General features: G+C 38.2%; 3 protein-coding genes across 8 annotated transcripts; 2 read left to right on the top strand and 1 right to left on the bottom strand.

Moving 5' to 3' along the window:
- Nucleotides 1-7,813: 7,813 nt before the first annotated feature.
- On the top strand, nucleotides 7,814-16,115 carry klhl21 (kelch-like family member 21). Of its 2 annotated transcripts, XM_079478994.1 has the most exons (6): nucleotides 7,836-7,980; nucleotides 11,329-11,379; nucleotides 11,495-12,584; nucleotides 13,930-14,335; nucleotides 14,450-14,522; nucleotides 14,629-16,113. In XM_079478994.1, exons 3-6 carry the CDS (start codon nucleotides 11,558-11,560, stop codon nucleotides 14,962-14,964), a joined length of 1,842 nt encoding a protein of 613 aa, XP_079335120.1. In that variant the 5' UTR covers nucleotides 7,836-7,980; nucleotides 11,329-11,379; nucleotides 11,495-11,557; the 3' UTR covers nucleotides 14,965-16,113. The 2 variants fall into 2 exon arrangements, with proteins under 2 accessions (XP_079335119.1, XP_079335120.1); XM_079478993.1 differs by lacking the exon at nucleotides 11,329-11,379 and having other exon boundaries at nucleotides 7,814-7,980; nucleotides 14,629-16,115.
- zbtb48 (zinc finger and BTB domain containing 48) lies at nucleotides 15,314-21,112 on the bottom strand. Of its 4 annotated transcripts, none has more exons than XM_079478989.1 (11): nucleotides 20,910-21,081; nucleotides 19,829-20,554; nucleotides 19,226-19,539; nucleotides 18,901-19,012; nucleotides 18,457-18,549; nucleotides 18,260-18,346; nucleotides 17,974-18,128; nucleotides 17,651-17,787; nucleotides 17,347-17,511; nucleotides 16,877-16,965; nucleotides 15,314-16,787 (listed from the first exon to the last, which is right to left on the bottom strand). In XM_079478989.1, the coding sequence occupies exons 2-11, from the start codon at nucleotides 20,552-20,554 to the stop codon at nucleotides 16,344-16,346; spliced, it is 2,322 nt and encodes a 773-aa protein (XP_079335115.1). In that variant the 5' UTR covers nucleotides 20,910-21,081; the 3' UTR covers nucleotides 15,314-16,343. The 4 variants fall into 4 exon arrangements, with proteins under 4 accessions (XP_079335115.1, XP_079335114.1, XP_079335113.1 ...); XM_079478988.1 differs by having other exon boundaries at nucleotides 19,829-20,574; nucleotides 20,910-21,034; XM_079478987.1 differs by having other exon boundaries at nucleotides 15,319-16,787; nucleotides 19,226-19,542; nucleotides 19,829-20,574; nucleotides 20,910-21,112.
- On the top strand, nucleotides 20,868-27,161 carry nol9 (nucleolar protein 9). Of its 2 annotated transcripts, XM_079478990.1 has the most exons (14): nucleotides 20,868-21,128; nucleotides 21,418-21,684; nucleotides 22,018-22,550; nucleotides 22,682-22,904; nucleotides 23,285-23,415; nucleotides 23,677-23,821; nucleotides 23,948-24,044; nucleotides 24,232-24,329; nucleotides 24,490-24,651; nucleotides 24,806-25,058; nucleotides 25,235-25,349; nucleotides 25,880-26,054; nucleotides 26,146-26,279; nucleotides 26,363-27,161. In XM_079478990.1, the coding sequence occupies exons 3-14, from the start codon at nucleotides 22,056-22,058 to the stop codon at nucleotides 26,474-26,476; spliced, it is 2,142 nt and encodes a 713-aa protein (XP_079335116.1). In that variant the 5' UTR covers nucleotides 20,868-21,128; nucleotides 21,418-21,684; nucleotides 22,018-22,055; the 3' UTR covers nucleotides 26,477-27,161. The 2 variants fall into 2 exon arrangements, with proteins under 2 accessions (XP_079335116.1, XP_079335117.1); XM_079478991.1 differs by lacking the exon at nucleotides 21,418-21,684 and having other exon boundaries at nucleotides 20,908-21,128; nucleotides 26,363-27,152.
- The last annotated feature ends 322 nt before the right edge of the window (nucleotides 27,162-27,483 follow it).

Genomic DNA, 27,483 nt, shown 5'->3' with positions numbered 1-27,483 from the left:
CTTTGATTTAATCCGACAGAAGATCAAAGAGAGGAGTGAAATGTAAATGACGGCCTGCTCTTTAAGGAAGGACGGATTATAATGAATATTATACCTCAAAGACAGAAGGTGATTTGAAGAACAAACGGGGATCACCTGTTGTGTCCTTTTTTTAGAGCAGTGCCTTTGAAGTGTGTTAAAAGCTTACAAAATGAATATTTTAAACAGCTATTGGGGTAAATAGGGGGGAGTATTTTAGTGTCCCATAAGTTCAGTCCCCACAATCATTTCTATATGTTTTTATTTGAAAATAATACATACTCTAAAAATATATTAAATGAGGAGACACATCAGTCACAGGGTGCAGTAAGTAAGTGGTCTATTATAACGATGAAACAACACGGTAAATATCTCAGGCTTGATTTTAATGCAAGAATGTTGATCGCTTGTTTTCCGCCATTGTCAAGGACCCAAGCTGCCTTCACCCGTAGTTTCAATCTGGGTGGCCTGACTTGCTATCATAAAATCAACCAAGGGACAGAGGCTCTTCTTTGTTATTAATGTCCCTGGCGCACAATTTTTCCACCTGAGGTGATGTGTGAGATACATTTTAGAGGGCCTGTCAAAACTTCTACACCAATATAATTCAAACACAACATCCCCTGCAAGGCCGAGTTGGGATGTTGATTAATTCAGGTCTATGTCATTGTCATATGTGTTTATACTTTAGACTAGCATGGTTTGGAGACTTAGGGTTCGTAACATTGATTTATAAACCTGAATTTAGGAATTGGGAATTAATAAACCTTGCCCATTTATTTTACCATGGACTTTTTCCACACATCCTAAAGTATGTATTAGTCTTAGTTGTACTGAAGATTTTATTTTTTTAACATAAATCATTACTATTAGTCACCCTTATTGTTTGTCACTGGTTTTTGCAAATATGTAACCAATAAACAGTATTGAAAAGTACTTCAACAACAAAGTATTTAATCATTTCAAAAGTACAGTGCTTTTGAATCTTCTGAAAAATTGCGAATTTCGACATCAAAGGTTTAGGAAGGACAGACACGATACGTTGATATGAGTGTATATGCTGCTTTTCAGATTTATTAGACCACCACTCAGTGCAGGGTTTGTGCCACAGGTGCCCTAAACTAACAGTATTGAAGTTGAATGTGAATGCTCAAATTTGGGTGTAAAAACATAGTATAAATACTATTTAGTTGTTTCAGTTTGTTATTTTCCTAATAAATGACAATACAAATTTGTCATTCCTAAAACATTTGTATTTTCTCTTTATTATGATAGGTGGTCTAATACATTTGTGAAGCATTGTATGTACTGTATAAACTGAGTGGCTTTTGGTTTTGAGAGACATGTTTGTTGAAAACCATTACAGCCACTTCTTAAACTCAGACTAAACTTTTCCGTGTCACCTTCCTAATTTGGCCTATATGACCATAATTGCTCCACTTCACTGCAAGCCCAAGATGGACAAGGAAATTGGGTGCTGTACAGTCAGTCAACATGACAACAGAGTTAGAAGTACAGACTGTAGACACAAAGTGCAAAGTTCTTTGTGACTAAGTGTGCTCTGGAACTTTAATTTGACCTAGGACCAGATGTCCTTTTCTGAAATACCACACATAATGATCGCAAGACAGCCTGCGCAGCTGGTCTCAGATCAGTTTACTTCATAAAACCATTTTTGAGATCCGAGATTGCAGCTATTTCTCCAGCTGTGCCGTGTCTAATAGCGCTCGCTCAATGTTTGAAATCAACCAGGTGGAATGATGTGATGTTTGGCTGGGATGCAAAGCCATGAGATTGATCAATGGAAATTTCGCTGCGGTCTCTTGTTAAACTTCTTGATTTCATTTCAAAATGTGGTCTTTGTCTAATCACAGCCACAAACACTTAAATTTCTCCACATGGATTACTAGACTTGGTTCACTACAAATGCATTTGCGACGCACCAATAACATGGCTGTAAGATTCAACAAGCATTAAGAAACAAACAATATTCAACCGTAGATGCTGCAATTTACAAAACTCTCGACTAAACTCTAGAGCTCATAATATTCTGATGACATCTATATAAAGGTCACACGGCACAACACACAACTGCCATCACATACAAAAATAGCAACAGAAGCAGTGAGATAACCCTAGATGCAGTTTCCCAGCAGCTAAGAACAGAGAAAGAGCAAAAATAGTGAGAAATGTCAGAGTAAAGAGGTCATGCAGAAAACTGAACTCACCTGTGCCAATTAAATTCAGTCACAGGTTTCAGCTTTCCAAAACCACATGTAAACCGTAGCACGAATCATTTTACACCATTTATTCTAGGACTGACAATTAATGAAGACATTTCAGTTGAATTGCATAGTGATAATTGAATCGGATAAATCCTAAAAATCCCATTTGGATGAATATTTTCGAATTCATTTGAAAATGTGTTCACACGCAGAGTGCATTCTCTAACACTGTTTATGTTTGGTTTAAAATCATCTCCACTAAATTATTACATTACATTGACAGTCGTAATTTTTCTGTTTATGACTTAAGTATAAATTGTTTACCCATAGTTTTCCATGGCTAAGAGCAAGAGTATTTTTGTAAAAATGATAATTGATGGACATGACAACAGATTTTTCCAATGACTTTGTGCTTAGCTGCTTTTGTCCTCTTTCCTCCTGTTGTGTTCTAAAGAGCTGCAGGCAGGGGTGATTTAAGGGTGAGTGGCAGGATAATAAAAACAGAGAGAAGAAAAGAGTTCAAATGAAGTGTGAAGTTTTGTGGGTGAGAAAAAAACAGTGTCACGATCTGAGTTGTAATTAAATCAAAATGTGACCCAGTACCTAGTAATTTTTAGTAAATAATTTTATTAATTGATTAAATGTTTTTTATTCAATTCAATTGACTTGATCGTTGTAGGCTACAGTAAGCCAACCTCTGGTATGTTTTGTGGAAAAAAGTTAAATATAATTTATTTTAATATTCTCCACATTATACATAATAATATAAGTACTGCATTCTAAAAAATAAAAATTAGTTTGGCTATGACTTATTTATTACTCCTTATCTCATAACTATTATGCAACTTAAGCCTGGATTTCACAGATGGGTCACAAATATGACTCTAATTATAAAAATATTGTCAAAACTTGACAAAAAACGATTCCTTTCATCGAAATGCAATAAATTAGCAACTTTCTGAAAAGCACATGCTGTAAGAAGAATAAGACATAGGCCCTATTGATTTATATTTGAATTCAAGTCTCTAACAGAGAATAATAAAACGAAATTTCAGCCATGAAACCACTATTTCAAGCTGTGTGATTTAAAAAGCCAGAATCTTTATCTGGAATTGTTCTCAACTCAGAAGCCTCTTCAAAGTGATTGTGTCCACGTAAAGCCTCAGCACCAGCAGTTTATTCTTGATAATGATCATTTGACTTCATTCTCTGCCCACTGAGGCTCCGTTTTAATGACAGAGCTGCTCAGTTGGCCTGTGATGGTGCAGCTAATTGAAGGGTCCTCCAGAGGGTGAGCCAAAGCTGTTCTTCAGATTGTGAGGGACATACGGTTCTCAAAGTCTCCTGGGGTGTAATGTCTTGTTATTTTCCGGCAACCCAACCAGAATAAGCATGTCAGCAGCTGGGGACAGTCAAGTGAGCATTAGGTCACTCTATGTTCAGCTATGACAGCGTCTCACCTTTTAGGATCCTTTCAGGTGTACAGATACATTTTGTAAGTGAACGTGTTCACTTAAATAGAAGATTTTTGGAAACAGACAGCACAGCCTAACATTAGTTTGAAATTTGGAATCTATTAAGTCGTGTTCTTTGTCACGAATATCCAAATTTTTTCATGTCAGCGAGCACAACTTTTCGTGTCACTCACCAAATACAGACAGCGTGTGTATTTACATTTATATGTTTATAGCCTGATATCAAAAGAAGTCGTACATATTTTAGGATGTGGCTAACCAACACATTCCTTTACCCCAAACCCTTAAATCACAGCCACAATTTTCCTTAAAACGTGAATTTCACAATGATAAATGGCTCCCCAACTCCGCCCCACACCTTTTGCATAGGGAAAAAGTAGGATTTTTTTTAAATCGTCCAATCTTCAATCCAATTCAGTGGAGTAGTACAGTAGCTTCTACACAAATTCTTTCTCTCATTTGAATATTTGTATGTAGTTTTGCAGGTCACAATTGATGCTGTCTAATGACTCTCTAAATCTAGACATAGGGCAATACACTGTTTGTTATTTAACAAATTTGCATTTAGGCCTAATTCGCTCAAAACAGGATTTAGTTGAAAGTGAATTCTGAGTTTTACGGAGTGAACTTTACAACATTACAGCCGTTGTGCTGTGAGTCACTTAGTACAGTAATAAGTAAGACTGTGCTGTCCTTTTCTTCGAGTGCACACAGGATGATTAATGTTGGACAAAGGGAAAACGGATGGACAAATGTCTGCCAAGTGCTGTGCAAGTCATTGTTCTCTCTCCCCGTGTGTAAAAGATTCTGATAAATGTGACCACAGAACAAGAGTAAACAACTTTTGCCTAATGCGACCTAATGCACTGGGGACAAAATGATTTGTGCAATAAATACCATTTCCATGCATCTTCTTTTGTCCAAAGGAAGGGAAAAGCTTGCGGTGCTAATGTGACCAAACACACAAGATAAATTATTTCCTTGCTATTTCACAAATGATGGGACGTTCTAGGGGAATTCATTTGAAAAAGTTAAGATTGAATAGATAAGGCTCAATAGAGCCTTGCAAATGATGTTTATTTTTTATCCTGCCATCACTACAGATGAGCTAATGCACAGAGCAGAAGAGATCTCACACATCAGCCGATGTCAATTTACAGAGCAGAAAATGAGACTCGACTAGTGTTGATTTAGTTTGACACTGAACCATAATAATATTTTGATGCATATGCATTATACTATGATTTCTGTTATCATATCATGTCATGTCATGTATCTTGTAGCCTGTATCTAAAGAAGCTTAACAAAAGGCCTAATGGTAAAAATGAATTCTAGGTTGCATTACAGGTTTGTATTCATATCAGACACTAGACAATATCTGAGGCACGTTTCAAGCAGCATAAAATGAGTCCAACAGGTCTCCCGCCTCATTAATTTCCTCCTGCTGCTCTGATGGGAGCTAAATTTCTGCCTAATTGACCCGAGCAATGCTCTCTGATCCCATAATGCTGTCTGCACATCCTTCAGATCAGCTGAATAAATATGACACAATTGTTTGAGGAGAAAACTCATGTCAGGAGTTTGTTACAGACTAAAGCTGTTTTAAATTCTGCTCAGACATTAAGCCTGCAAACTTTCTTTGAGCTGCTGTTTTTCAAAAAGAGGCAATTGAAAATATCGAATTAAACTTTATTATAGTGGCCAAACAAACAAAAATATTTTTGTATAATGTAATTATTCCTTCAATACCAAAAATAAAACTGTCATAAAATGTATTCCATCCGCTATTTAAGAGGAAAAACACTTAAATCGAAGATTTAAAAAAATGACAGTCAGAAAAACTACATTTTTTTAAAAGATAAATTGTATATTTTGGGATATGTTTGGTATGTCACAAAAGATAATGGTGTATCATGGTGCAATTTATGATTCCTGTCAAAGGAAGGAGGGAGCAAGAAGAATAGCTGACCTGTATCTCTTGGTACAAACGCTTTAAACAAAACTGAAACATCAGCCGGAAAATGCCATTTTGACATTCAGCTTCAGATTTTGCTGTCAACGGAGGATAAAAGCAACTGGACATTATTTTATCTGACAGCCATGTCCTAAGGCTGGAACATCTATATTGAAAAACCAACCTTGGTCACCAGTCCCCAGATCCAAGAAAAATGCTGGCAATGCATTGCATACCAGAACGATTGAGAGAGAGAGTTGCGTCAACTCCGTTGACTCCAATGGAACAGTTTTTTCAGCAATGGCGGTTAACCAGTTAAAACCCAGTTAAAAACTTAAGTCATTTAGTAAATAAACAAATGAAAGGAATAAAGCATTAATTTATAAGCAAACATACAGAACTATCTGAAGGCTCCATGAATCACGATGAATCCATGAAGGCTTCATGAATCTCTCCCTCAATGGCTCTGTGCTATCTACTAAGTAAAATGAACCTCAAGCCTGATTTTACTATCAGGCAAAAATGCATTGAAGAGAAACTCATACCTATACAAGTGTGATACGAACATTGTTACAAATAACAGCAACTATTCTTTTTCACATCTATATTTATCCAACAAATATTTGATCACTTCTCCTTAAAATCCTGAAACTGATAGTTATTTTTAGCACACAGAACACATCTGAATGCACTATTATGATTGCCTCTGTGTGCTTTAGACTGTGCGAAACATATTCTGAACCTACATGCTTCCACAGATGTGTTTATTGGCATTTCGTTCCACACTCTGATTTAACAGTTGTATTAATATTTTATGCTCTCAGTGTCTGACAGTGGAGTTTTTTCTTCATCGCTCTGCTCAGCAGAATGATAATAGAACAAACAGCGCATGGATTTGGCATTGATCCTCGTACCACTATGCTTCAATGCCTATAACCATCTTTGTCTCCATCATCCAACTATAAAAATGAAATGACTAATACCAATTGGCTTTAAAGCTTACATGTTGACGTTTTCATTAATTCTTATGATTAATGGTCACAACATGGCTGTAAATGCAAGCTTACATTACTAAGATGTGTGGCGAAAATGAGAAGATAATAGACGCTGGATTTACAGTTTGCAAACAGTAATGCTCTTTGAATACTCATCGGATTATCCAATAAGATTACAGCAGACAGATACTATGCATATATATTCACATACACAGAGAGATATATGCAGTGCATGTTAAGGTTTTTAACGTAGCCTACACAAAATACAATGGTATGAACAACGGAAATGAAGTAACTCTCACGTTTATAAAGAAAATTCATAAAGTTAAAGAAAAGCCCGCCCTTCAGTAAATGAGAAATGTCTGCGTTGAATGAAACTACAAAATGTGTTATAGCTCCATCTAGTGAGTAATATATAGCCTACAGCCGTTTTAGCAGAGAAAAAAAAACGTTTTAAGAGCTACACAAATACAGAATTGCAAGCCTTAAATTAACATATGGCTAACCAAATAATTACACCATTGAATACCACCATGTTACATTAAAAACAACAATTTGCAATCTACTCTAGGATTAGACTATGTAGTAGATTCTTCACTTTTTATATTGTATGATCTCATACTGTAAGCTATATTAAGTGCAAGACTTTCAAATTTGATATGAATGCTAATATTTTATTTATCTGTTACGTGATCTATATTGTGTTAACCAAAGAAAATGTTGAAGTTGAATTAGATCTCAAAGTGTTTATTCCAGTTTAATTCCAGTATTTTTTATATTAAGGTTAAATCTCTATTTTGATCTCACATATTTAAAGAAGCATTAACGTATGCAATTTGACATGAATCAAAAGGCCCTGTCTTTCACTACTGGTGCATTATGCATACACATAATCTATTATAATATTAGCTTTACATATCTCTCCATCCTATAAACCTATATAACAATTTAATTAGCGATCAAGTACAAACATTAAGCTACTTCTCCTTATATCATTGTATGCAGGAATATATTTACCGACATAGTTATAACATAGTGAATTTAAAGTCATTTTCAAGTAACCGCTTTAGCATTTGTTTTAGAGAAGTTTGCTAAAGTTGAACAGTTAGAGCGTCAAACTTGAGACCACGTCACAGTGTTTCTACTGTAGTATCCAATGAGGGTCTCTGATGATGCGGAATCATGGCGCTGACATGAGCTAAGAGGAAAAAAACGGACGTTCGAGCAAAGTTACATTAAAACACGGAAAAATATCACGATCTCTCAAAGTATTCGAGGCACCGAAAAGTTGAAATCCTCCACTGTTGGATTCGGTAAGTACAAAACGAGAGAAACAGTGTGTGAGTGTAGATAAACGCGTGACGGTGTTGTTTTTCTCAGCCGAAGCAGACGGCGGCGGATGCGTATTGTGTCGCAAACCGATTTCACGCCTGTTTCTATAGTGATCATGACGCGGGACTTTGCCTTATGTTAGTTTCTGTATTGAAAATGCTTCCGTTTTTATGTGATGCGTCAAACTACGTCGATATATTGTCTGCAATAGGCGAAGCGTTGCAGTGGATAGCCATCAGGTCAAGTCCTAAGTTGTTGAAGGTCTTCTGGTTGTTGGAAGCCAAATAAAAAGCTGTAAAATGAAATATCCTTAACGCATACATCCAACGTTTTTAACGTGATTAGTGTTGCTTTATATAAATGAGATGTTATATAGTGCTGGGGATTTGATTTACTATCTAAGTTGTTCTGAAAACCTGTAGAGTTTAACTAAGTTTAACATTTAATATGAGTGACTAATAAGTTGTCCTATTGAAACCTGTACATTTTAAGTATTAAATTATATAGGTTATTTGAAATTTTGGAAGCTTGTGGTTTAATACATCTGCAATGTAACAACGATTTCATCACATTTAATAATAGGCTAACCCTGGGCTTTAAAGTTAAGAAGGTGTTCACATAAGAAATGTGAGCTAGGACTCATTTAACTGCCTTATTAGGGTGAAGCAGATCATGAATTCAGAGGCCAAACCTGCTCAGCTCCACTGGGCTTAAGCTGTTGGAATGCACAGAGTAGTGGCAGCTGTGTAATGATGGGCATTTTTCAGCCAGGTGCAACATTATTCTGTATTCCACTGGTGGGGTTTGTAGACATTTAAGGGTACTCCTCTGTATTTTCATTTATTCAAACTATTCAGCGGATGCGAGCAAAGTACTTGTAAAATGAGCTTTTATGTCTTTTAATTCATCCATGCCCAGTTAGAGCACCATTTCAAAGTTCTGATATTTTAATATGATCTATCTAAAGTACATTAAATGATCAAGTAACGGGACAAATATGGAGTTTACTAATTTAAGGGTCCAATGTGTGATCTACTGACAGAAATGCAATATAATAGACATAACTATCTTCAGTCTTCAGAGGTGTATAAAGACCTAACATAATGAAGCATTATGTTTTTATTATCTTTGAATTAGCTTTTTCTATCTACATATACCGCAGGTCCCCTTACATGAAATTCGCCATGATGTTTCTACAGTAGCCCTTAATGGACAAACTGCTCTACAGAGCGCGTTCCGTAATAGGTTATATCATTCGGAAAAGAAGCGAAAACTTGACAACGTCTTAGTTCTGTATCAACCGCCGTAGTGCTTCAAAAGGGAGTGGTGTAGTGAGCCGTTGGTTGAAATTTGAAACCTCGCTGCTAGATGGCTAAATTTCATACACTGGACCTTTAAATCGCTTTGTTTAAATGATTTCCTGTAGCTCAGTGGTAAGAGCATGGCGCTAACAATGCCAAGGTCGTGGGTTCGATCACAGGGGAATGCACATACTTAGAAACAAATGTATAGGATAATGCAATGTTAGTCACTTTCGTCTGCCAAAACTTATTCACTTATTCAAAAAACAATAACAGAAACAACTACAAAGTTTTAAAAATGACAGAATCCACCCCACAACTATACTTATCCTGTATATTGAGCGACAATGTTGGTGAAATCACTTCCAGAGCAATTTTTCAGCTCATAAATGATGAAACACTGACACAAAAAACATTTAAATACATTTGGCTCATGCCCTTTAAATGTCCAGTGTGTAATTTTTCAGACATCTATTGATAGAAATGCAATAAAATATACATAACTGTCTTCGGAGGTGTATAAAGAGCTCACACAATGAAGTGTTATGTTTTTATTACCTTAGAATGAGCTATTTCTATCTCCATACACGTGTGTCCCCTTGCATAATTCGCCATGTTCTGTCAGCCGTGGTAGTGTTTCGAAAGGGAGGGGTGGAATGAGTGGTTGGTTGCAATTTGCAACCTTTGCCGCTAGATATTACTGTCTGGACCATTAAAATGAACTGTGCTTAAAATAAACAAATATCATCATCCGTTGTGGATGTCAATATAGTTAGCGTTCTTGGTGTGATTGGACCTTTAGTAAGCGGCCCTTAGCCAAATAAATCTTCAAAAATCTTTTGGCCATCGTCAAATGTCTAGCTAACCAGTATATTTCTTTAACAAATGTTTTTCTTTTAAAAATAGTAGATGTGTCACCGAATGCGACATCGTAGAGATTTCCTGTTTGACGTCACGTCTTCTTACTATAGACTGTGACACCTTATTGACATGACTTGACAGGAAGTCAGGAGATCACATTCTCTTCTTCACTCACATGTTACAGACTATTGCTGGTCACGGTCAATCTTTCTATTTTGGGGCAGACCGGTAAACAGACTACCAGTAAGCAGGTTGGCATTCGAGTTGCCTAATACCCTGCAGGTATGAGAGGAATGAAAGGGTTGCTTCAGAAACCATGAGCTATTTCAAAGCTGGAGGACGAAATGTTTATTATTCATCATGTAACTGCTGTTTAGTTTGGATAGATGGTAAAGTTGTTAAAGTTTGAAATGGTTCTCAGTTACATTTTTGCTAATTCCTTCTGCAAACAGATACAAGCTAAAGTGATGCCTTAAAAACTGTCTCTTGAGAATATATAACATGCACACGGGAATGTTTTCTTTGCAGTTTTCAGCCCTTGCTATGCATAATGTAGGTCTGAAAACTGCAGAGATTCGCTGTTAAGAACAGGTCTGCAACCCTTTGGGGCCCCACTCTCTGTCTCGCTCGCTCGCTCTCTCTCTCATCTCTTTTATTCTTTTTGATGCCAACCTTCATAAAACTTTCAGTTGTCTGCTGCATAGGTGGATCTATGCATTGTTGAATGTCACCAGACTGTAGATGTTGGTGCCTTCAAGGACTTTGTTTGACAGCCTGTTTTGATACCTGATACTAAACAGATAAAAATACAGTTTTATTTTAAACAAACTCCAGTCTACGTTGGCGCACCAATAATACTATCAACCAGTAAGAATCATTCTTTTGTGTCTACTTTAGGTGATAAAACAAACATATGGAAAAACAAAATCCCATCCATATATGCAGTTAAACAACTCAAAGTTATTAAGCGACATTTTATCTTGAATAAACTTTAAATATACTGTGGGGAAAGGGAAGTTTCTGGGATCTGTCTGTATGATGCCGACTCCCCCCAGCCTGTGAAAATGGACACTGCTGGTGTATTTATAGAGCAGTCTCAGCCACACGCACTCTTAAGAGACCAACCGTTGCTCACATTCGTCATAACCGTATGATATTTTGTTCTAGAAGCTACGTCGTCCTTCTTTTCATCATTTCAAACACCTAAACAGAAGACAGGTAGGCTAAAAAGTATTAGGCCTGTTTGAAAAGTGTTAGATGTGTGTTTTTGAAAGTCAAATTAAAAGTGTTTGTCAAACTAATACTAATAAATACACCTATTTTCTATTCAAAGATGAATCCAGTTTTCTGAGTGGAAGAACGTCAAAAGAAATACACTAAACTTAAAGGAGCTACCATGGAGAAGCCTGTTTTACAAACGCAGCCCTCTATGCTGCCTTTCTTTGACACGGCCCATGCTGTCAACTTACTACGTGGTATCCACGAGCTCCGCGCTGAGCGCAAGTTCTTCGACGTCACATTGTGCGCTGAAGGAAAAGAGTTCCACTGCCATAGAACCGTGCTGGCTGCCGCCAGCACCTACTTTCGCGCTATGTTTGCCGGAACACTACGAGAAAGCGTCATGGACCGTGTGGTACTGCACGAGGTGTCGGCTGAACTGTTGGGGCTCCTGGTGGACTTTTGTTACACAGGATGCGTCACAGTCACTCACGACAACGTGGACCTTCTTCTCAAGACGGCTGATCTGTTTCAGTTCCCATCTGTTAAAGATGCATGCTGCGCTTTCCTGGAACAGAGACTCGATGTTTCCAACTGTTTGGAGATCCAGGACTTTGCCGAAGCTTATGACTGCCGTGAGCTTGCTACAAGCGCCTGCCGTTTTGTCCTGAAGAACATCGTGGAGCTGGCGAAGAGCATGGACTTTGAAAGGTTGTCGTGGAAGCGATTGTTGGAGTTCATGTCAGACGACGGACTCTGCGTGGATAAGGAAGAAATGGTGTACCAGATCGCTGTGCGCTGGGTCAAAGCCGACCTGAAGCACCGCTTGCACTACTGGCCCGAGCTGCTGCAGCAGGTGCGACTTCCTTTTGTGCGACGTTTCTACCTACTGGCTCACGTGGAGAGCGATCCGCTGGTCTACCTGTCACCGGCCTGCTTGAGAATGGTCAGCGAAGCACGTAGCTTTCAGTCGTACGAATATGACCGCCATGATAGACCCAGCCATCGAACTCGCCCACGTCCGTCAACTGGCCTGGCGGAAATTTTGGTGGTGGTGGGAGGATGTGATCAGGACTGTGATGAGCTTGTTACTGTGGACTGTTACAACCATCAGACTGGACAGTGGAGATACTTAGCAGAATTCCCAGACCATCTTGGAGGTGGCTACAGCATAGTGGCCCTGGGCAACGACATTTATGTAACAGGTTTGTACAATGACTTGACATTCATACGAAGGTAATACAAGAAAGCACTAATTCCCGAGTGCAGCTTTCCAGAGAACTGCTTACGACATGATGTATAATGTATAAATAAACCACTGTCTATTTGCGCTTGTGACACAATGTTCTGCCAGATCAGCAGTGGTCAGGCATTCAGGTGCAAGGTTATTACAGTTTACTAAAACTATTGACACATTTTTGCCATCATTTATTCACCCTCTTGTTGTTCAAAGCGTGTATATGACTCTTTGTTATTTGGTACACAAAAGAAGATATTTTGAGACATGTCTCAGTGGTTCTGTCAATTTAATGGAAGTCAATGGGTTCCAGTGTTGTCTGGTGATCAATGCTTTTCCAAATATTTTCTTTTGTGGTTATGTAGAAGAAAAAGTCATACAGGTTTGGAATGACATGAGGGTGAATAAATTAAGCAATCTTAGGTGAATTATCCCCGTTGCCTTGGCAATAAACTGAAATATGTTGAGACACCAAAACTGCAATAAAGAAAAACTAAACCTAAAGCTGAAATAAGAAATAAATGAATAATTAATAATGGTAACACTTTACAAAAAGGTTATTTGTTTATATAAGTATATTATTAGTATGAGTATATACATTAACATATAGTTATTAATTAGTTAACATCAATGTGCATTCAGTATTTATTAATCATAGTTCATGTTAATTTTTGAATTTACTGATAACTATTTTGTCAAGTTGTATCTATTAACATTTGTTCATGCACAATGAACTGAAATATTGATATTAACAAAAGTTAATAAATACTGAAAAAATAAATTGTTCATTACTAGTTAATGTTAGCAAATGCATTTATTCACGTTAACAAATACAACCTTTTTCCAAAGTGTTAGTGACATAACACAAATATATATATATTTCCTGTAGCTCAGTTGTAAGAGTATGACACTTGCACATACTTAGAAACAAATGTGTAGTATAATGCAATGTAAGTCGCTTTGGATGGTCTGAATCTCCTATGTAAACTTATATAGCAACATAAATTGACAAATAAAGGACAAAAGCACACAAAGTTTCTGTACTAAAATTAACATGAAAACTAAAAATATAAAACTAAAAGCTAATCCAAAATATTAATATTAACTGTAAAGAAAATAATCGTTTTCAGAATACATTTCTGTATTCTGAACATTTTACACCCCTTTGAGCTGCCTATATGAATATATACAAAAAACTTGGGAAAGTGCCTTTTACTTTATATAACTTATTTTTATAAATATGATGTAACAAACCAGACTGATTTAACTCATTTGACCATTTCTTCTGTAAACTTGCTTTTTTTTTGCACCAGGTGGCTCAGATGGATCACGTCTCTATGATTGTGTTTGGCGATATAACTCCAGCGTGAATGAGTGGACAGAGGTCTCCCCCATGTTGAAAGCCCGGGAATATCATAGCTCTTGTGTCCTGAAGGGTCAGCTGTATGTGGTTGCCACAGACAGCACAGAACGCTATGACCACAATCTAGACTGCTGGGAAGCTCTTCCACCCATGCTGCACCCTATGGATAACTGTTCTACTACGGCGTGCAGAGGGCGGCTTTACGCCATCGGCTCATTAACAGTAGAGGACACAATGGCGATTCAGTGCTATGATGCTGAAAGCAACCGATGGTCACTGGTCAATAGTGGAGAGTTGCCTCCGTGGTCCTTTGCCCCCAAATCTGTGACTTTAAATGGCTTGATCTACTTCATAAGGTAAGAAAGATTGGAAATGCTTTTTATGACAGTTTGTTTCACACACTGATAAAACACATTACACCAAGTTAGAAAAGCAAAGAAGGTAATTTTTCTGTTGCGATTATGTTTCAGGGATGATGCGGCGGAGGTTGACGTCTACAACCCACAGAAAAATGAATGGGACAAGATTAATCCCATGACACAAGTATGTCAAATTTTCTTCTAATTCTCAATGACATATTTTGTACATTATGCATACACAGATGTGTAAAGACCTTATTTGGCTTTAAATGTGTACATCATCTCCACAGGTTCATGTCGGAGGCAGCGTGGCAGCACTCGGTGGTCGACTCTATGTGTCGGGCGGCTATGACAACACCTTTGAGCTCTCCGATGTAGTTGAGGTCTACGACCCCAGTTCTCGATCTTGGACCCCCGCCGGCCGCCTCCCCCAGCCTACTTTCTGGCACGGAAGTGTTAGCATATTTCGACAGTTCATGCCCCTTGTCCCAAGTACCTTCGAACCTATTGACATGCCCGAAGCCAATGCCATCAACCTCCACAGACACCACCGCAACCAGGCACTTCACAACCAAAACATCAACGTCAATCAGAACCTCAACCAAGACATCAATCCAGTCCACTGAGAGCTTTTCAGAACATGGCAATGAAGGTTTCTCCGATTTTTGCAGAGGGCTATGCCTTGACATCGCTACTAGGTGTTTTTTGCACTTTATGAATATGATATTTATATTCACCTCAAGTAGGCAGCAAATGAAAGTGGTGAATAGACAATCAATGTTTGCATTACTTTACCCAGTAATCTAATGTTACTACAGCTTTAAATGTTGCATGCAACTCTAATGCTGGCTGTGTTTACCTTGAACAGAGACTTAAATGAAGTAAAATAGTGCCTATGAAATAGACACTTATGAAAGAGTGCCTGTATTTGGCAAATTTTAAGCAATTCGTATCTCGGAAAGTGCACGGGGAGTTCCACTCGTATAATTTCTTTATTATTTGACCATATTATTCAGCATGGACATTTGTGTTCTTCAAGTTAAAATATGGCAAGAACACAATCGCAAACAATAATAGTAAAGTCAATTAAATTAGTTCATATCGACAAATATCATGCCTAAGCATTCCAAAAGGTTAATGTGAAAAATAGATTCATGTTTATATAAACAGACAAGATTCTGTAATTAAATAAACATTTTGGAAAATCACAAACTGTCCAAAAACTGCTTGATGGTTGACAGACAAACATAGAGAAATGAACAACTGGGCTCCAGCATAATATAATACAGTGTATATTATGTTTATTTGTCCGATAACCTAGAATGCATGAAGTGGTCATATTTTTTGTGATTTTGTGTCATACCCTCTCTTATGCTCTTGTGTTTTGATAGTAAGTTACTCTAGTCTAGTTTATTTAAGGGATGGTATGATACCGTTTATAAGAAACAGTTTTTGTTTATTAAGCTGTTTGAAGTAGAAGATAACATGAAGAATATTTGAAGCTATTTTGTGTAAAATTGTATTAGGATGCTATACTGATAACTGGAAATAGTGATTCAGTATCTTTATTCTTGAGTAAACGTGTGTATTTTATAATAGCAGTACCTATTAAACGGATTAACACTTTAATGTGGTACTTTACATTTATTTTATCTTTCTTACAGAATGTTTTGTGTGTTTTGTTGCCAAATCATTTGTACAACATTGACTTGGCATTTTGATTTGTGTAATAAAGTTTGTACGTGTGATTAACAAATAAATGGCTGGCCGCACTCTTACTTTGTCTTCACATTTGCAATACGGGTTTGGTTCAACTCAAGCCCTCACACAGGGCTTGGAATATTTAATATATCTTCACCTTCTTTAATGAAAATAAATATCAAAACCATTTCTTCTTTTCAAGTAATAAGAAAGCTATTTTGAATGACTGACTTTCTTAAACTCAAATCTTCGTACTCCAACGTAAACAAATTCAGATTGTCCAGAGTCAATAAGTCTCCTCCAGTTAGACATTACCATCAGTCCCAGAGCTTGACAACTCAACAACCACACTTGATTGAAGGATGGGACATGCATCGGTCACCAACAGTGTCTGTTCCATCACATCTGCCACAGTGAACCCACCTTGCTCAACTCTACCATCAGTCGTGGCACTCACGCTAAATCCAGTCTGCTGACCATTCACTGTCTCATCAGTTATTGAATAAGAGGCCTGTTTTCCTTCGGTTCCTCCGGCAGAGGCTGAGACCACCTGCTCCACGACAACAGCTTCTGTCTGGGTCACAAGGTTAACTAGATCCCCTGGCTCAACCTGACCATCTGCTTGGCTGGAAGGACTTGAAGAAGCAGCTGCCTTCTCATCCTCCACCACCAAGTTGCGCAGTCGTCTCTGTCTGGGGTTATAGTTCTCCACGCGGGTGTGGATCTGAGAGTGTCGGCGCAGATGTGCCTGTATGAGGGAGAATAATAGTACAACAAAAATACTAAGACCCAAGACGTGAGGACAAACATGGATCACACTAGGAATGTTTTACTTACCTGTCTGGTGAACTTGTAACCACATTCCCTGCACTCATATTTTCTCACGCCTTTGTGGCGTCTGACATGCACACGAAGCTGCTCAATGGCTGATGGGACATAATAGGATATTCATTTTAGGTTGCGTTATATTGCAAGACTTTAAAGTGAATGAAAATTCTGTCATCATTTACTCATGTAATTTAAAACGTCTTTGACTTTATTCTTATGCAGAACACAAAAGAAGATATTTTGAAGAACGTCGCTAAACAAACCACATTGGATCCCATTGACTTTCATCGTGACACAAAACTACGGAGACATTTCTCAAAATATCTTCTTGTGTTCAATAATAGAAAGAAACATAAATGATAAAAAAAAATTGGTTTAAACTATCCCATTAAAATAACTGAAATGAAAGCTTGCAGTGTTCATAAAAAAACAATTAAGAAAGTGGCAAAACCTTTATAGTATTTTTTCACGTTACAAACCTTTGAATGTTTTGTTGCATATGTTGCAGAAATGTGGTCGGCCTTCTTGGTGTTTGCTGGCTATGTGGCGTACCAGAGGGCCTTTCTCAGTAAAGCGCTGCTCACAGAACTCACAGCTAAATGGCCGCTCCCCGGTGTGTGTGCGGTTGTGCTTGTCCAGACTGGCTGCTCACACAAATATCAATCGTTTGGTTTTAATAATAATAAAAATAATAAAACAGTATTGCATAAATTCAGCTTTTTTTTAACATTCTTTTGGGGTAAAAAGAATAAACACTTATTGTTAGGAAAGTCCCCAAGTGACCTTGTGTGCGAAATGTCTTTCCACAGAGGTGGCACTGGAAAGGCTTCTCTCCGGTGTGTGTCCGAAGGTGCATGTTGAGATTGGCTTTCTGAGTAAAAGCATGATTGCAAAACTCACACACAAAGGGACGCTCATTTCTGAAAAGTAAACAGAACAAACACACTTAGATCACACAGAATGAATGCGAAATGAATCGAACATCACCATCTGTTCTGTTTCGTTTACATCATGTTTTGTCTGTTCACCCCACAAGTCAAAAATAAACCTTAAATTAATCATGTTTTAGTTATTTGCATCTTAGGGTTATAACTAGTGATGTTTACCTGTGAATGGCTTTGATGTGCATTTGCAGGCCGTTGCGGCTGGAGGCCCTGTGGCCGCACTCCTCGCACACAAACAGTTTCTCACCGCGATGTTTGGCTGCCTCGTGCAGACGCAACTCGGTGCGAGACAGAAAACACTTGGAACACAACGAACACTAGACGAGACACGACAGATGATACATTAATGCAAGATATTTATAATTGTACACTTTCTAGGATATTGTAATAATATGATTTCCCCACTCAGTCCAAGACCAAGTTGGCCTTAAAACCATGAGTGACTTACTGCATGTGGCTTAGGAGCTCCGTGAACTTTAATCATGTGGCTTCTGAGGTCTTTCTTCTGCATAAACTGCTCAGAGCATGACGTGCACTAATATTGGGGCAAAATCAGCACAATTTGTAGCGACAGCCAGGCCAGTGATGGAAAGTGTAGTTGACAAAAGGTTGCATCCAACTTCCACAATGGAAGACAAGACATACCTTATTGGGCATCACTCCAGTGTGAGTGACTGAGTGAAGCCGAAGCTCTTGTCGCTTCGCAAAGGTCATGGTACATTTGGAACATGAAAACACCTGGCACAAACAAAACATTTATATTAAGTTGTACCATCAATTACAGCTCTAAGATTCATTTTAATCTAGGACTAGCAGGGCAGGAGCTAGGGGTGGGCTAAAGGGGCTGAAGCCCTGAATGTTTTCAGTAAACCGGAACATTCTCATCTTCACGCAGAACACAGCTCATGATTGCTAAGCAAGAGCAGACGTTACGACAGCCCAAGCTCCTGAGTGCTTCGAATTTTAACCGAAAAAGTGGCGCGGCTCGCGTTTTCCACACTAAATGTATTCGAAAACATGTCTCTGGGCTAAGCACCGGATATCCACTCACCCATAGTGTAATTTATAAATGGTCCCTTGATAACTCACCACCTCTGTTCTCTTAAGACAGTTCCTTGCTTCGTGTTCTAGCAAATTTTCCTTTCTGTAATAGCACTTTCCGCATTTACCGCATTTAAAGGGCTTTTCACCTGTATGTCTCCTGTAAAACCAAAAAGGGCAGAAAACAAGATGCACAGTTAGGAAATGGTCAGTTGATCAAGCAAAGGTTTGATGCTCAGGGAACACAAGGCTGCCTTGAATACACTAACAAGTGTTACATCAATGTTTATGCATTTTTAATGCACTGTCTAAAGACATATGGAACATTGAATAATCTGGTCCATTATTGCTCCCACCAAACAAAGAAACATACCTGTTGTGTACTTTTAAGTAGTACTTGCTAAGGAATGTTTTGTGGCATGTAGGACATTCGACAGAGCCTTTCTTGGAGGCTTTCGATGCGTCTTCTCCATTCTCTTTATTGGTATTTTTTAGTTTCCGCATTCTCCGTGGAGTCTTTCGGGTTGGGCTAGGTGATACATGAGGCACATACTCCTCATCAGTACCCTCATCGAGAACATCCATACCGTCGTCTCTGTCATTGTCATCCTCAGTTTCATCTTCATTGACATTATGATCATAATCATCACGATCATCATCATTTTGATTCTCAGCAGATCCACCCACCTGCTTGAAATTGAAATAATTTTCATTGTCAGAACTTTGCATAGACACATTTTTACAAATTAAATTGATCTTACGTTTACATTTTATTTGGCAGACGCTTTTATCCAAAGCGACTTACATTGCATTGTATTATACATATGTTTTTTATGTGAAATCCCTGGGATCAAACCCATGACATGGCGTTGCTACTGCTATGCTCAAACCACTGAGCCACAATAAAGCTTGCCAAAAATGGCTTCACTGCCATTTAGTATATGAAATTAAACTTGAAAAAGTGAGTACCGAGTACCTCAGTCTCATTCTCAGTCGAGTCAGAAGGTTTAAGGTGATCTTCCTCTGTATTCTCTATAGATGACGTTTGTGTCCTTTCTGGTGCTTGTCTTGTGACAGCAAACATGAGGCTCTCCCCCGTTCGTCGTCTGGGCCCTTTCACTCGCCTTCCAGAACGTGTGGTAGTACTGGACGTTGAGGCAGGGGGATCTTCATCACTAGCTTTGACCTCTACAGCTAAACTGCATTCATCTGGTGTTTCTTTCACTACGTGCCAAGATCTAGTCTTCTCTTTTGTCGTTAGATCACGCTTTGAGTCTGCAGATGGCAGTGGAAAAATTGGACTGTCTTCCACCTCTTCACTGAACACAGAAAGTTGTAGTGGTTCTTTCAAACTCTGAAATGGCATCAGAGAGTCTGGCACTGATAGTCCACTAGCCGCATTCTTAAACTTTTCTATATTACTGCCATCCAAGGGGAGCTCCCCAGTGTAAAAATAATGAATCAGTAGCTCCAGCCCATCATCAGGGCATTCCAATGGGAGGCTGAACTGTACACATGGCGTGTCTGAACTGGTATCAAGGAACAGGCGACTGAAGCAGGCAAGAACATTGCGATGTGCCAGGTGCACCTGTCCACTCGCTGTGCTCATCATGGCATCACAAAACTGGCCAAAGCATCGCTGTTGGTTGAGCGAGGACAGCACCCGCTGAGCATGAGAGATCCCTTGGGTTTGATTCTCCATCTAGACAAGGAGACACCAACCTAGTCAAAACAAGCAATGCAGATAAGGAATACATGTTGGTAAATGTTAAAATTAAATCATTTTAGTTCTCAAAAATATATAGTGACACTGCCATTTAGGAAGAGACATAAGTGAATATGGCAATATCCTTCTTATTTGGGCTTAGTCCATTATTTGAAATTAAATACAGTGAATATTTGTGCACATTTTCGTATATTTTAGCTCACATACGTTTTCATGTACAATGTTTTTGACTCATGAAAGCGATTGTGTTAACTAAACGTTAACCACGATGTCCGCATTTTAATGACGCTCCCTAAACTACTAGCGGCACAATCAGCTGAGTGTTACTTACCTTTCTCGTAAATTAGACCATTGTTTTTCCCGAAACCAAATACCGAAGCTTAACATATATATGTTATTTATTTCAATCAACAAGTCATATATTTTGTTTCCATAGGATCCTTAATTTAAGCTAAACAACAAGGAGCCATGTTGAAATATAAACGGGAAGTGACGTTGTAGTTGGCCAAGCAACGCACATTGCGTTGGAAATATTTTGTGAATTTTGAAGGTATGGCGTATATTATTCCCGTATACATGCTGGACGTCACGTTTAAGTATTTAAATGTAATTGTATTTTTCAAGTTGTCGTAGTATCAGTATATACATTTTCTAGCCACGAGACGGTTTAAATTAAAACTATATTCGAACTCCGGGAACTATCTTGTTGTCCATCACATGGCACGTTCTCTAACTGTGAGCGCTGTTCGAAATTGCTTGTTAGCCTGCCAGTCGTATCGTTAACATGTTTTTCGCCTCAGTCTCTTATGTATTTATGTTTCAATCGCATTCTCGCATAGATCAAACACTGCTGATGCGGTCGTAAATAAGACCAAAGAGGGAATATGACCAGGAGCAGCTTTATCTTGTCTAGTGGAGTGGAACTACAGCAGCATCGTGCAGTGTTATTTTAGTGCTCACATGGAGCTGGTGTCAATCTTTTAGAAATACAGCAAGCAGCCATATTTACAGTATATTTTCATAAACTTGTTTCACTTTTCTGCTCTGATTGACATCTATTTGCATTGGAGCGTTTATAACACGTTGCGGCGTCTGACTTTAAACGGGTAAGCTAACGGTATGGATTGAGTGACGAAAACAAAAAGTCCTTCATTTCTTAATTTAAAGTGTATATAAGTTAATTTATGTGTGTAATAAAGCGGTTATAAGCTTAAATCAACTCACTACACCAAGTTATTAGAAATTAATAGTAGTAAGCAGTTACACGTTTTAATTTCATCTCGAAATTGTGTCTACTTGCTTATTTGCCACTAAATTAAATCATAAAATATTTCTCACAGTAGGAAATAATATTTAAAGAGCACACATGTCTTTTCTTTATGCACGCTTTTATTGACTCGAGGTGTGCAGATACTGACATATTTACTCTTTATTTGCAGGTGCTCTGTGTGTATGTTGTTTCATTCTTGTTCATTGGATGACAATGAAAGTAAATAAGTTTTCATCTCATGCCAAACATAAGCAGCAAAACACCAGTACACACCATAGACTGACTAACAGGCATAAAAAATGTAAGCTAAAGAAAGTGAGTCTTCAAAATGCATGTACTGGGACTGCTAAACTTGAGCAACACTTAACCAAAAAGGAAAAGCCTCGATTGAAACGGTTAAAAAAGTCGTACGCAAAGCCAGTGATTGTGAACCCAGAAACCCGTTTTTCTGAGGAGGAACAGGACAAGGCCGCTTCTGGAGGTTTCACTCATGTGCATACAAACGGAGACACAGAACTTGAAGGAAGCAGCAATTCCGAGGACTCTCAGGAATGGAATGCATATGCCAACAGTGTTCTTCAGAATGGCACGGAAAGTTTAACTTCACCGGACGCAGATCAGGTGGACAAAGATGGACTTAAGTACCATGCCCAGCTTGACCATACTCGCAACCGGGCTGTTTTGGTCATGCAACAAGACCAGGTATATGATTTTTATCATTTACATGTTTTATTTTAATGAATGAACATGAGTGCAGTGAAGACATTGTTCAAGGCTGTTTATGTTATAGTTTATGCAAGTTTGCCTGACATTTATGTATGATGTGTGTGCAGACCCTGTGTTTCCGTGGGAAGTGCCTGCTCACTTGCCTTTATGGTCGTGTAGATGTGCTGGGCTTCACCATAGAAGAGGGCCAACAACCTTACCCGCTTTTCTCTCCACCCTCACACTGCCCGCTCACCATCACAGCCTTGGGAAACAACGCCTCATCCAACAAAAACAAGAAAGAGGGACGACTGGAAGCAAAAGCCATTGTTCGCAGATACCTCTCCTTAGGTATTATTATATTACCTAGACCTCCCAAATGTTCTCATATGACCTATTAAAGGGATAGTTCACCTAAATTGTTGTAATTGTTGCATTCCCTCGTGCAGTAAAAACCATGTGGTTTTTTTCTGTGTTATGTAAAAGGAGACATTACCTGAAGCAGGACTTCTTTTTTATAAAAGTTCAATTGGAATGCTGTCAATCTCTTCTAAAGAGTCAGAACACACTCTTCTTAGTTAAATTAAAGTTCTTCTTAAGTTTTAGAATGTATAAAATGAAAGATTTTTTGTATGAACTATCTGTAATTAGATTATAGCTACATTCATTAAGTTCTTTTTTGTTACGTTTCTAATGTTTGATCACGTTTTATTTGTGCACCTGATGTCCAGAGCCATGTAAAAGGCTTATCAATGAGGTGGACTCGAACTCCTGTGTGATGCTTTTAGAACCTCTGGACACACCCCTCACGCGCTTACTCACCAGCTTCACTGAACTCCGAGAGATCTTTGGCATAAACTTGGTAAGTGTGGGACATTTAACATTTATTTAAGAGACAAAAACTACAAGCTACATTTGTAAAGACAATTATAGGCACTCCATCCTTCGATTGGATACTTGAAATTCTGAACACTGTGCCTCAAGTGCTTTAAATATACGAGTTTAGTTTTAGTGGTCCGCCACATCAACATTGATTTTAAGGCAGGACTACTTACATAAATTCTGTGTAGTATGGTACACAAATAATATACGATGATTTATTGTGATATTTTATGTCTTGCAGTTGGAACTGAGGTCTCAGGCTGCCATCCATAACCCTGCTCTGTCCGCGGTGGGTGTAACAGCACTACGTCAACCTTGTGCACTAGGTCTCATGATGTCACATAGCTATAAAGAGGCTCTAGACAGTTTGCTCAGTGCCTGGGCAGGTACTACATGTTAATAGTTCTTCTTTTAAAGTATTTCTGAAAAGTCTGGTATCAATCAATGTTAATATAAGGATTATTATTTAAAATGTGTTAACTATTGTTATCTGTGCTCTATTTTCTGCATAGGAGAATTTGACCGCTGTCCCATAATTATTGTGTGTGGGGCGAAAAACTGTGGCAAGTCCACCTTCAATCGGCATCTCATTAACAGCCTTCTAAACCAGTGAGTGCATCGGGTTTATTTGATCTGTGAAGTAATAAGAGGATGAATTGAGAATAATAAACCATTTTATGCTATGATGTCGGACTGATAGCAGGACATCAGTTCCTTGGAAAAAGTTCTCACGTAAATTGATTTTGTGTAAATATTTCTCTCTCTTTTTCTATTATGTGTGATTGTGTATGTGCAGAACTGCCAGTGTTGAGTATCTGGAATGTGACTTAGGCCAAACTGAGTTTACCCCTGCTGGATGCCTCTCCTTAAACACCGTTACAGAACCATTGCTGGGTATTTGTCATATTTCATCCCTATTCTGTCGCATACAGAACATTAATACCACAAAGTAGGATTCTGTTCAACAAACAAAACTTTGTGCTTCTGAAATTTAAGAATGATCATTGTACATATTACAACCAGTTGACATGTTTGTGATTGTGGGTTTCTTTAGGGCCTCCATTCACACACTTGCGGGATCCAGATCACATGGTTTACTACGGTCAGGCAGAATGTCAGACTGACATAGATCGCTACCTGGAGTCCCTTAAATATCTATGGCGTCACTGCAGTGGAGAAAGTCCTGTCATTATTAACACTATGGGCTGGATCAAGGGTCAGTCATGAAAAGAAATGCATGACATTGGATTATAGTAGGAGTTAAATTAAGGAGATAGAAAGTTGTATTGAATATTTAAACATGGCTGTTAATCAAAAATTATTTAATGAAATATATGACAATTAATCAAATGTCTTCCTTTCTCTCACAGGTCATGGCCTTCAAATTCTGATTGACCTTATTCGCCTTTTTTCCGTTACGCATGTCGTTCAGCTGACGTGCGAAGACACACCACAGTGTCAACTTTTTACCCCAGACTTCCTCAAAACTACCCACGGCTGGCAGACGCACCCTCCAACACCCTCCACCCTGACCGAAGCTCCAGCGAATAACCTTGCTGTTCGATCTTATGTGTTTCTCAACATAATTTCGGAATTCGAAGGTGCAGGGAAATCTGGAGAAATGTAAGCTTGCCGGCTGCACCTTTTGTTCTTACAAGTACCTGCAATCTATTGTTGTTGTTGGATGACACCTGATATAAGTATTTAATTTCAGTGTATTCTTTTCAACAGTGTGTAAAGCTGAAAAAAGTCTATGTCCACCTATTGTAAAAGTCTCTCTCATTCTGCATTCTTCACAGGCGATTTCAGCGCAGCAATGAGTTACGAGACCTGGCTCTGCTCGCCTACTTCAGTAAGATGCAGTCCCCTGAGCCGGGGCCCATGCGCCCGCTTCACTGTTTCATACCCTACCAGGTAAACACAACTGTAAGAATTTTGTGTGCGGTTTCATTTTGTATTTTTCTGAGGCTTATTGCACAAAGCGAGATGAACAAACTCCGGGTTGCACAGTAAGTTCCACATTTACCAGGCAGGAATAAACACAGCTGCTGTGAAATTTTAGGAAGACAACTACTGACTATATCAATGCAAGTGAATTAACAAAATTTAAATATTTTATATAGGTTCCCAAAAAGGTCAAATGATACTTTAAAAAGCTGACGTTTGCATTTATACCTACAGTATATAGTTATATTGATTTAAATGCTTTGTTTATTGTTAATGGATAAATATTTATATGAGTAATATGAATTATGCATAATTATAATCAATAAAATATATATATATTTATACAAATAGCAGGAAAATATTTCCTTCTAACATCTTATCACTTTAAACCGAAAACTCAGAGTATGCTCACTTACCTGGTTAAAAACAGAAACCACCTTTGTGCTGTAGGCCTCTGAACACTTTGTTTGATGTGAAAATGTGCTCCATTCCTGCAGGTCCCACACTCTTCAGTGGCTATAGGAGTGGTGCACTGTGAGGTTTCACCCAATCACATTCTCTATACAGTCAATGCCAGTCTTGTTGGATTGTGCTGTCTTAGTGAAAAGGTTTCAGGCACTGGAGGTCCGGTTCTGCTCTCCCAAACTCCCATCTGTCAGTGTGTGGGCCTAGGTGGGTACCAACGTGATTTGGGGAATTTTCATGGAAATTAATTGGGGAAATATATAAATGTGAGTTGTAAGTTGACTTTGTTGTTTTTAAGGTGTTATTAGAGGGGTGGACATGGCACGAGGTCTGTACTTCCTGGTTACCCCTGTGTCTCCCTCTGTACTGAAGCATGTGAACTGTCTTCTGGTGGGACAGATCACACTACCTATAGAGCAGCTTACCATGCAGGTATGAATCAACTTTTTTGGTTTTTATTTATATTGTAACTAGCTACTGTTATAGTGTTAAAGCTTTTTTCCCCTCTCTTTCAGTATGGAGCTGAAGCTGAATTACCGTACGTCACCTCAGACTACAGCTTTGAACTTACCGGAGCAGGAAAAATTCAAATTTACAAAGGACTGTTAAGACGTTGTTTTATAAAGTAAAATTGTTAAGCTCCATATAGACTCTACTTTCTGTGAATCTGTGAATGCCATTTATATTCTTGTTGTTTTATACGCTGAATACAGAGGTACATTTTTCTGTGTATGTACAAATCAACACGTGTATCTTGGCTTCTGGAAGGTATTCTATGGGGAGATTGAGTGTATAAGGGGATCTGTTATTGGTTTCTTGAATGGTTCCTGTTTAAACATTACTCTGCCTAATGTTTGATTTGCTGTATTCTTTCAGTCCTTATGGTTTCCCTTACCAGGTAATGCAAAATGAAAAATATTAAAGGTGGGATTTGTTTTTGACATTTTTGTCCGCTTCATGCACATCAACCGTAAATGGCTTGCGCAAGGTTTTAAGACTTAATATTGAGGAAATAAGATGAAGTAGTTTACTGTAATCTATTTACCTCATCAGGTGTTTTAACCTGCATGTACTTTTATGGATTTATTCACATCCTCATTTGCTTTGTAATGCTATAACTGGTTATTGTTGTATTCCTTTATTCAGGGTAATTTTCTGTTATCAAAATAACAATGATTATTTCTGTTGCAATTGAAGTTTGCTTAATTAGAAAATATATTTGTTAACACATCCAGTCCCTCTAATCAGATGCAGGCTTTATCAATAAACAAAGTTCCCCATGTTCAGTTTTGAAATATCAGATCGTTTTCAGTTGTTTCCAGGACTTTTAAGTAATCGATTTAACAAAGTTATAAAAGTTTCCCAGTTATTGAGTATTTCATTGAAACGGACAAGATTGCGTAGGGAAAGATTATAATAACCGCAGCTTCCAGCAGGTGGCACTACTGCCGTATGTAATACGATTACTTGGAGCCTTTAATACACACATATATTACTTTAGAACTATTTTCTCTTTTGTTTTAATCATCTGTCGTTATAAACAACTACGCGTTAACATTTCCACTGCTGGATTAACACACAGTATCAGAGGGGCTAGGTTTTCAGTGCAATCTTTCTTTGTAAACACCTGCCTGGG

Source organism: Barbatula barbatula, assembly GCF_947034865.1.
Source record: "Barbatula barbatula genome assembly, chromosome: 17".
NCBI classification, from domain to species: Eukaryota; Metazoa; Chordata; class Actinopteri; order Cypriniformes; family Nemacheilidae; genus Barbatula; species Barbatula barbatula.
Note: the sequence above shows the minus strand (reverse complement) of the source record. Positions and strands in the feature narration are given on the sequence as shown.

Coding starts and splice junctions, on each gene's coding strand:
- klhl21 (XM_079478993.1), top strand. CDS start 11,558: ATGGAGAAGCCTGTTTTACAAACGCAGCCCTCTATGCTGCCTTTCTTT. Junction 12,585..13,929: donor CAACGACATTTATGTAACAG/GTTTGTACAATG, acceptor TTTTTGCACCAG/GTGGCTCAGATGGATCACGT. Junction 14,523..14,628: donor AGATTAATCCCATGACACAA/GTATGTCAAATT, acceptor TCATCTCCACAG/GTTCATGTCGGAGGCAGCGT.
- zbtb48 (XM_079478987.1), bottom strand. CDS start 20,554: ATGGAGAATCAAACCCAAGGGATCTCTCATGCTCAGCGGGTGCTGTCC. Junction 19,013..19,225: donor TACTTAAAAGTACACAACAG/GTATGTTTCTTT, acceptor TTGGTTTTACAG/GAGACATACAGGTGAAAAGC. Junction 17,512..17,650: donor AAAGACATTTCGCACACAAG/GTCACTTGGGGA, acceptor TTGTGTGAGCAG/CCAGTCTGGACAAGCACAAC.
- nol9 (XM_079478990.1), top strand. CDS start 22,056: ATGACAATGAAAGTAAATAAGTTTTCATCTCATGCCAAACATAAGCAG. Junction 23,822..23,947: donor TTTGCTCAGTGCCTGGGCAG/GTACTACATGTT, acceptor TTTTCTGCATAG/GAGAATTTGACCGCTGTCCC. Junction 24,330..24,489: donor CGTTACAGAACCATTGCTGG/GTATTTGTCATA, acceptor GGGTTTCTTTAG/GGCCTCCATTCACACACTTG.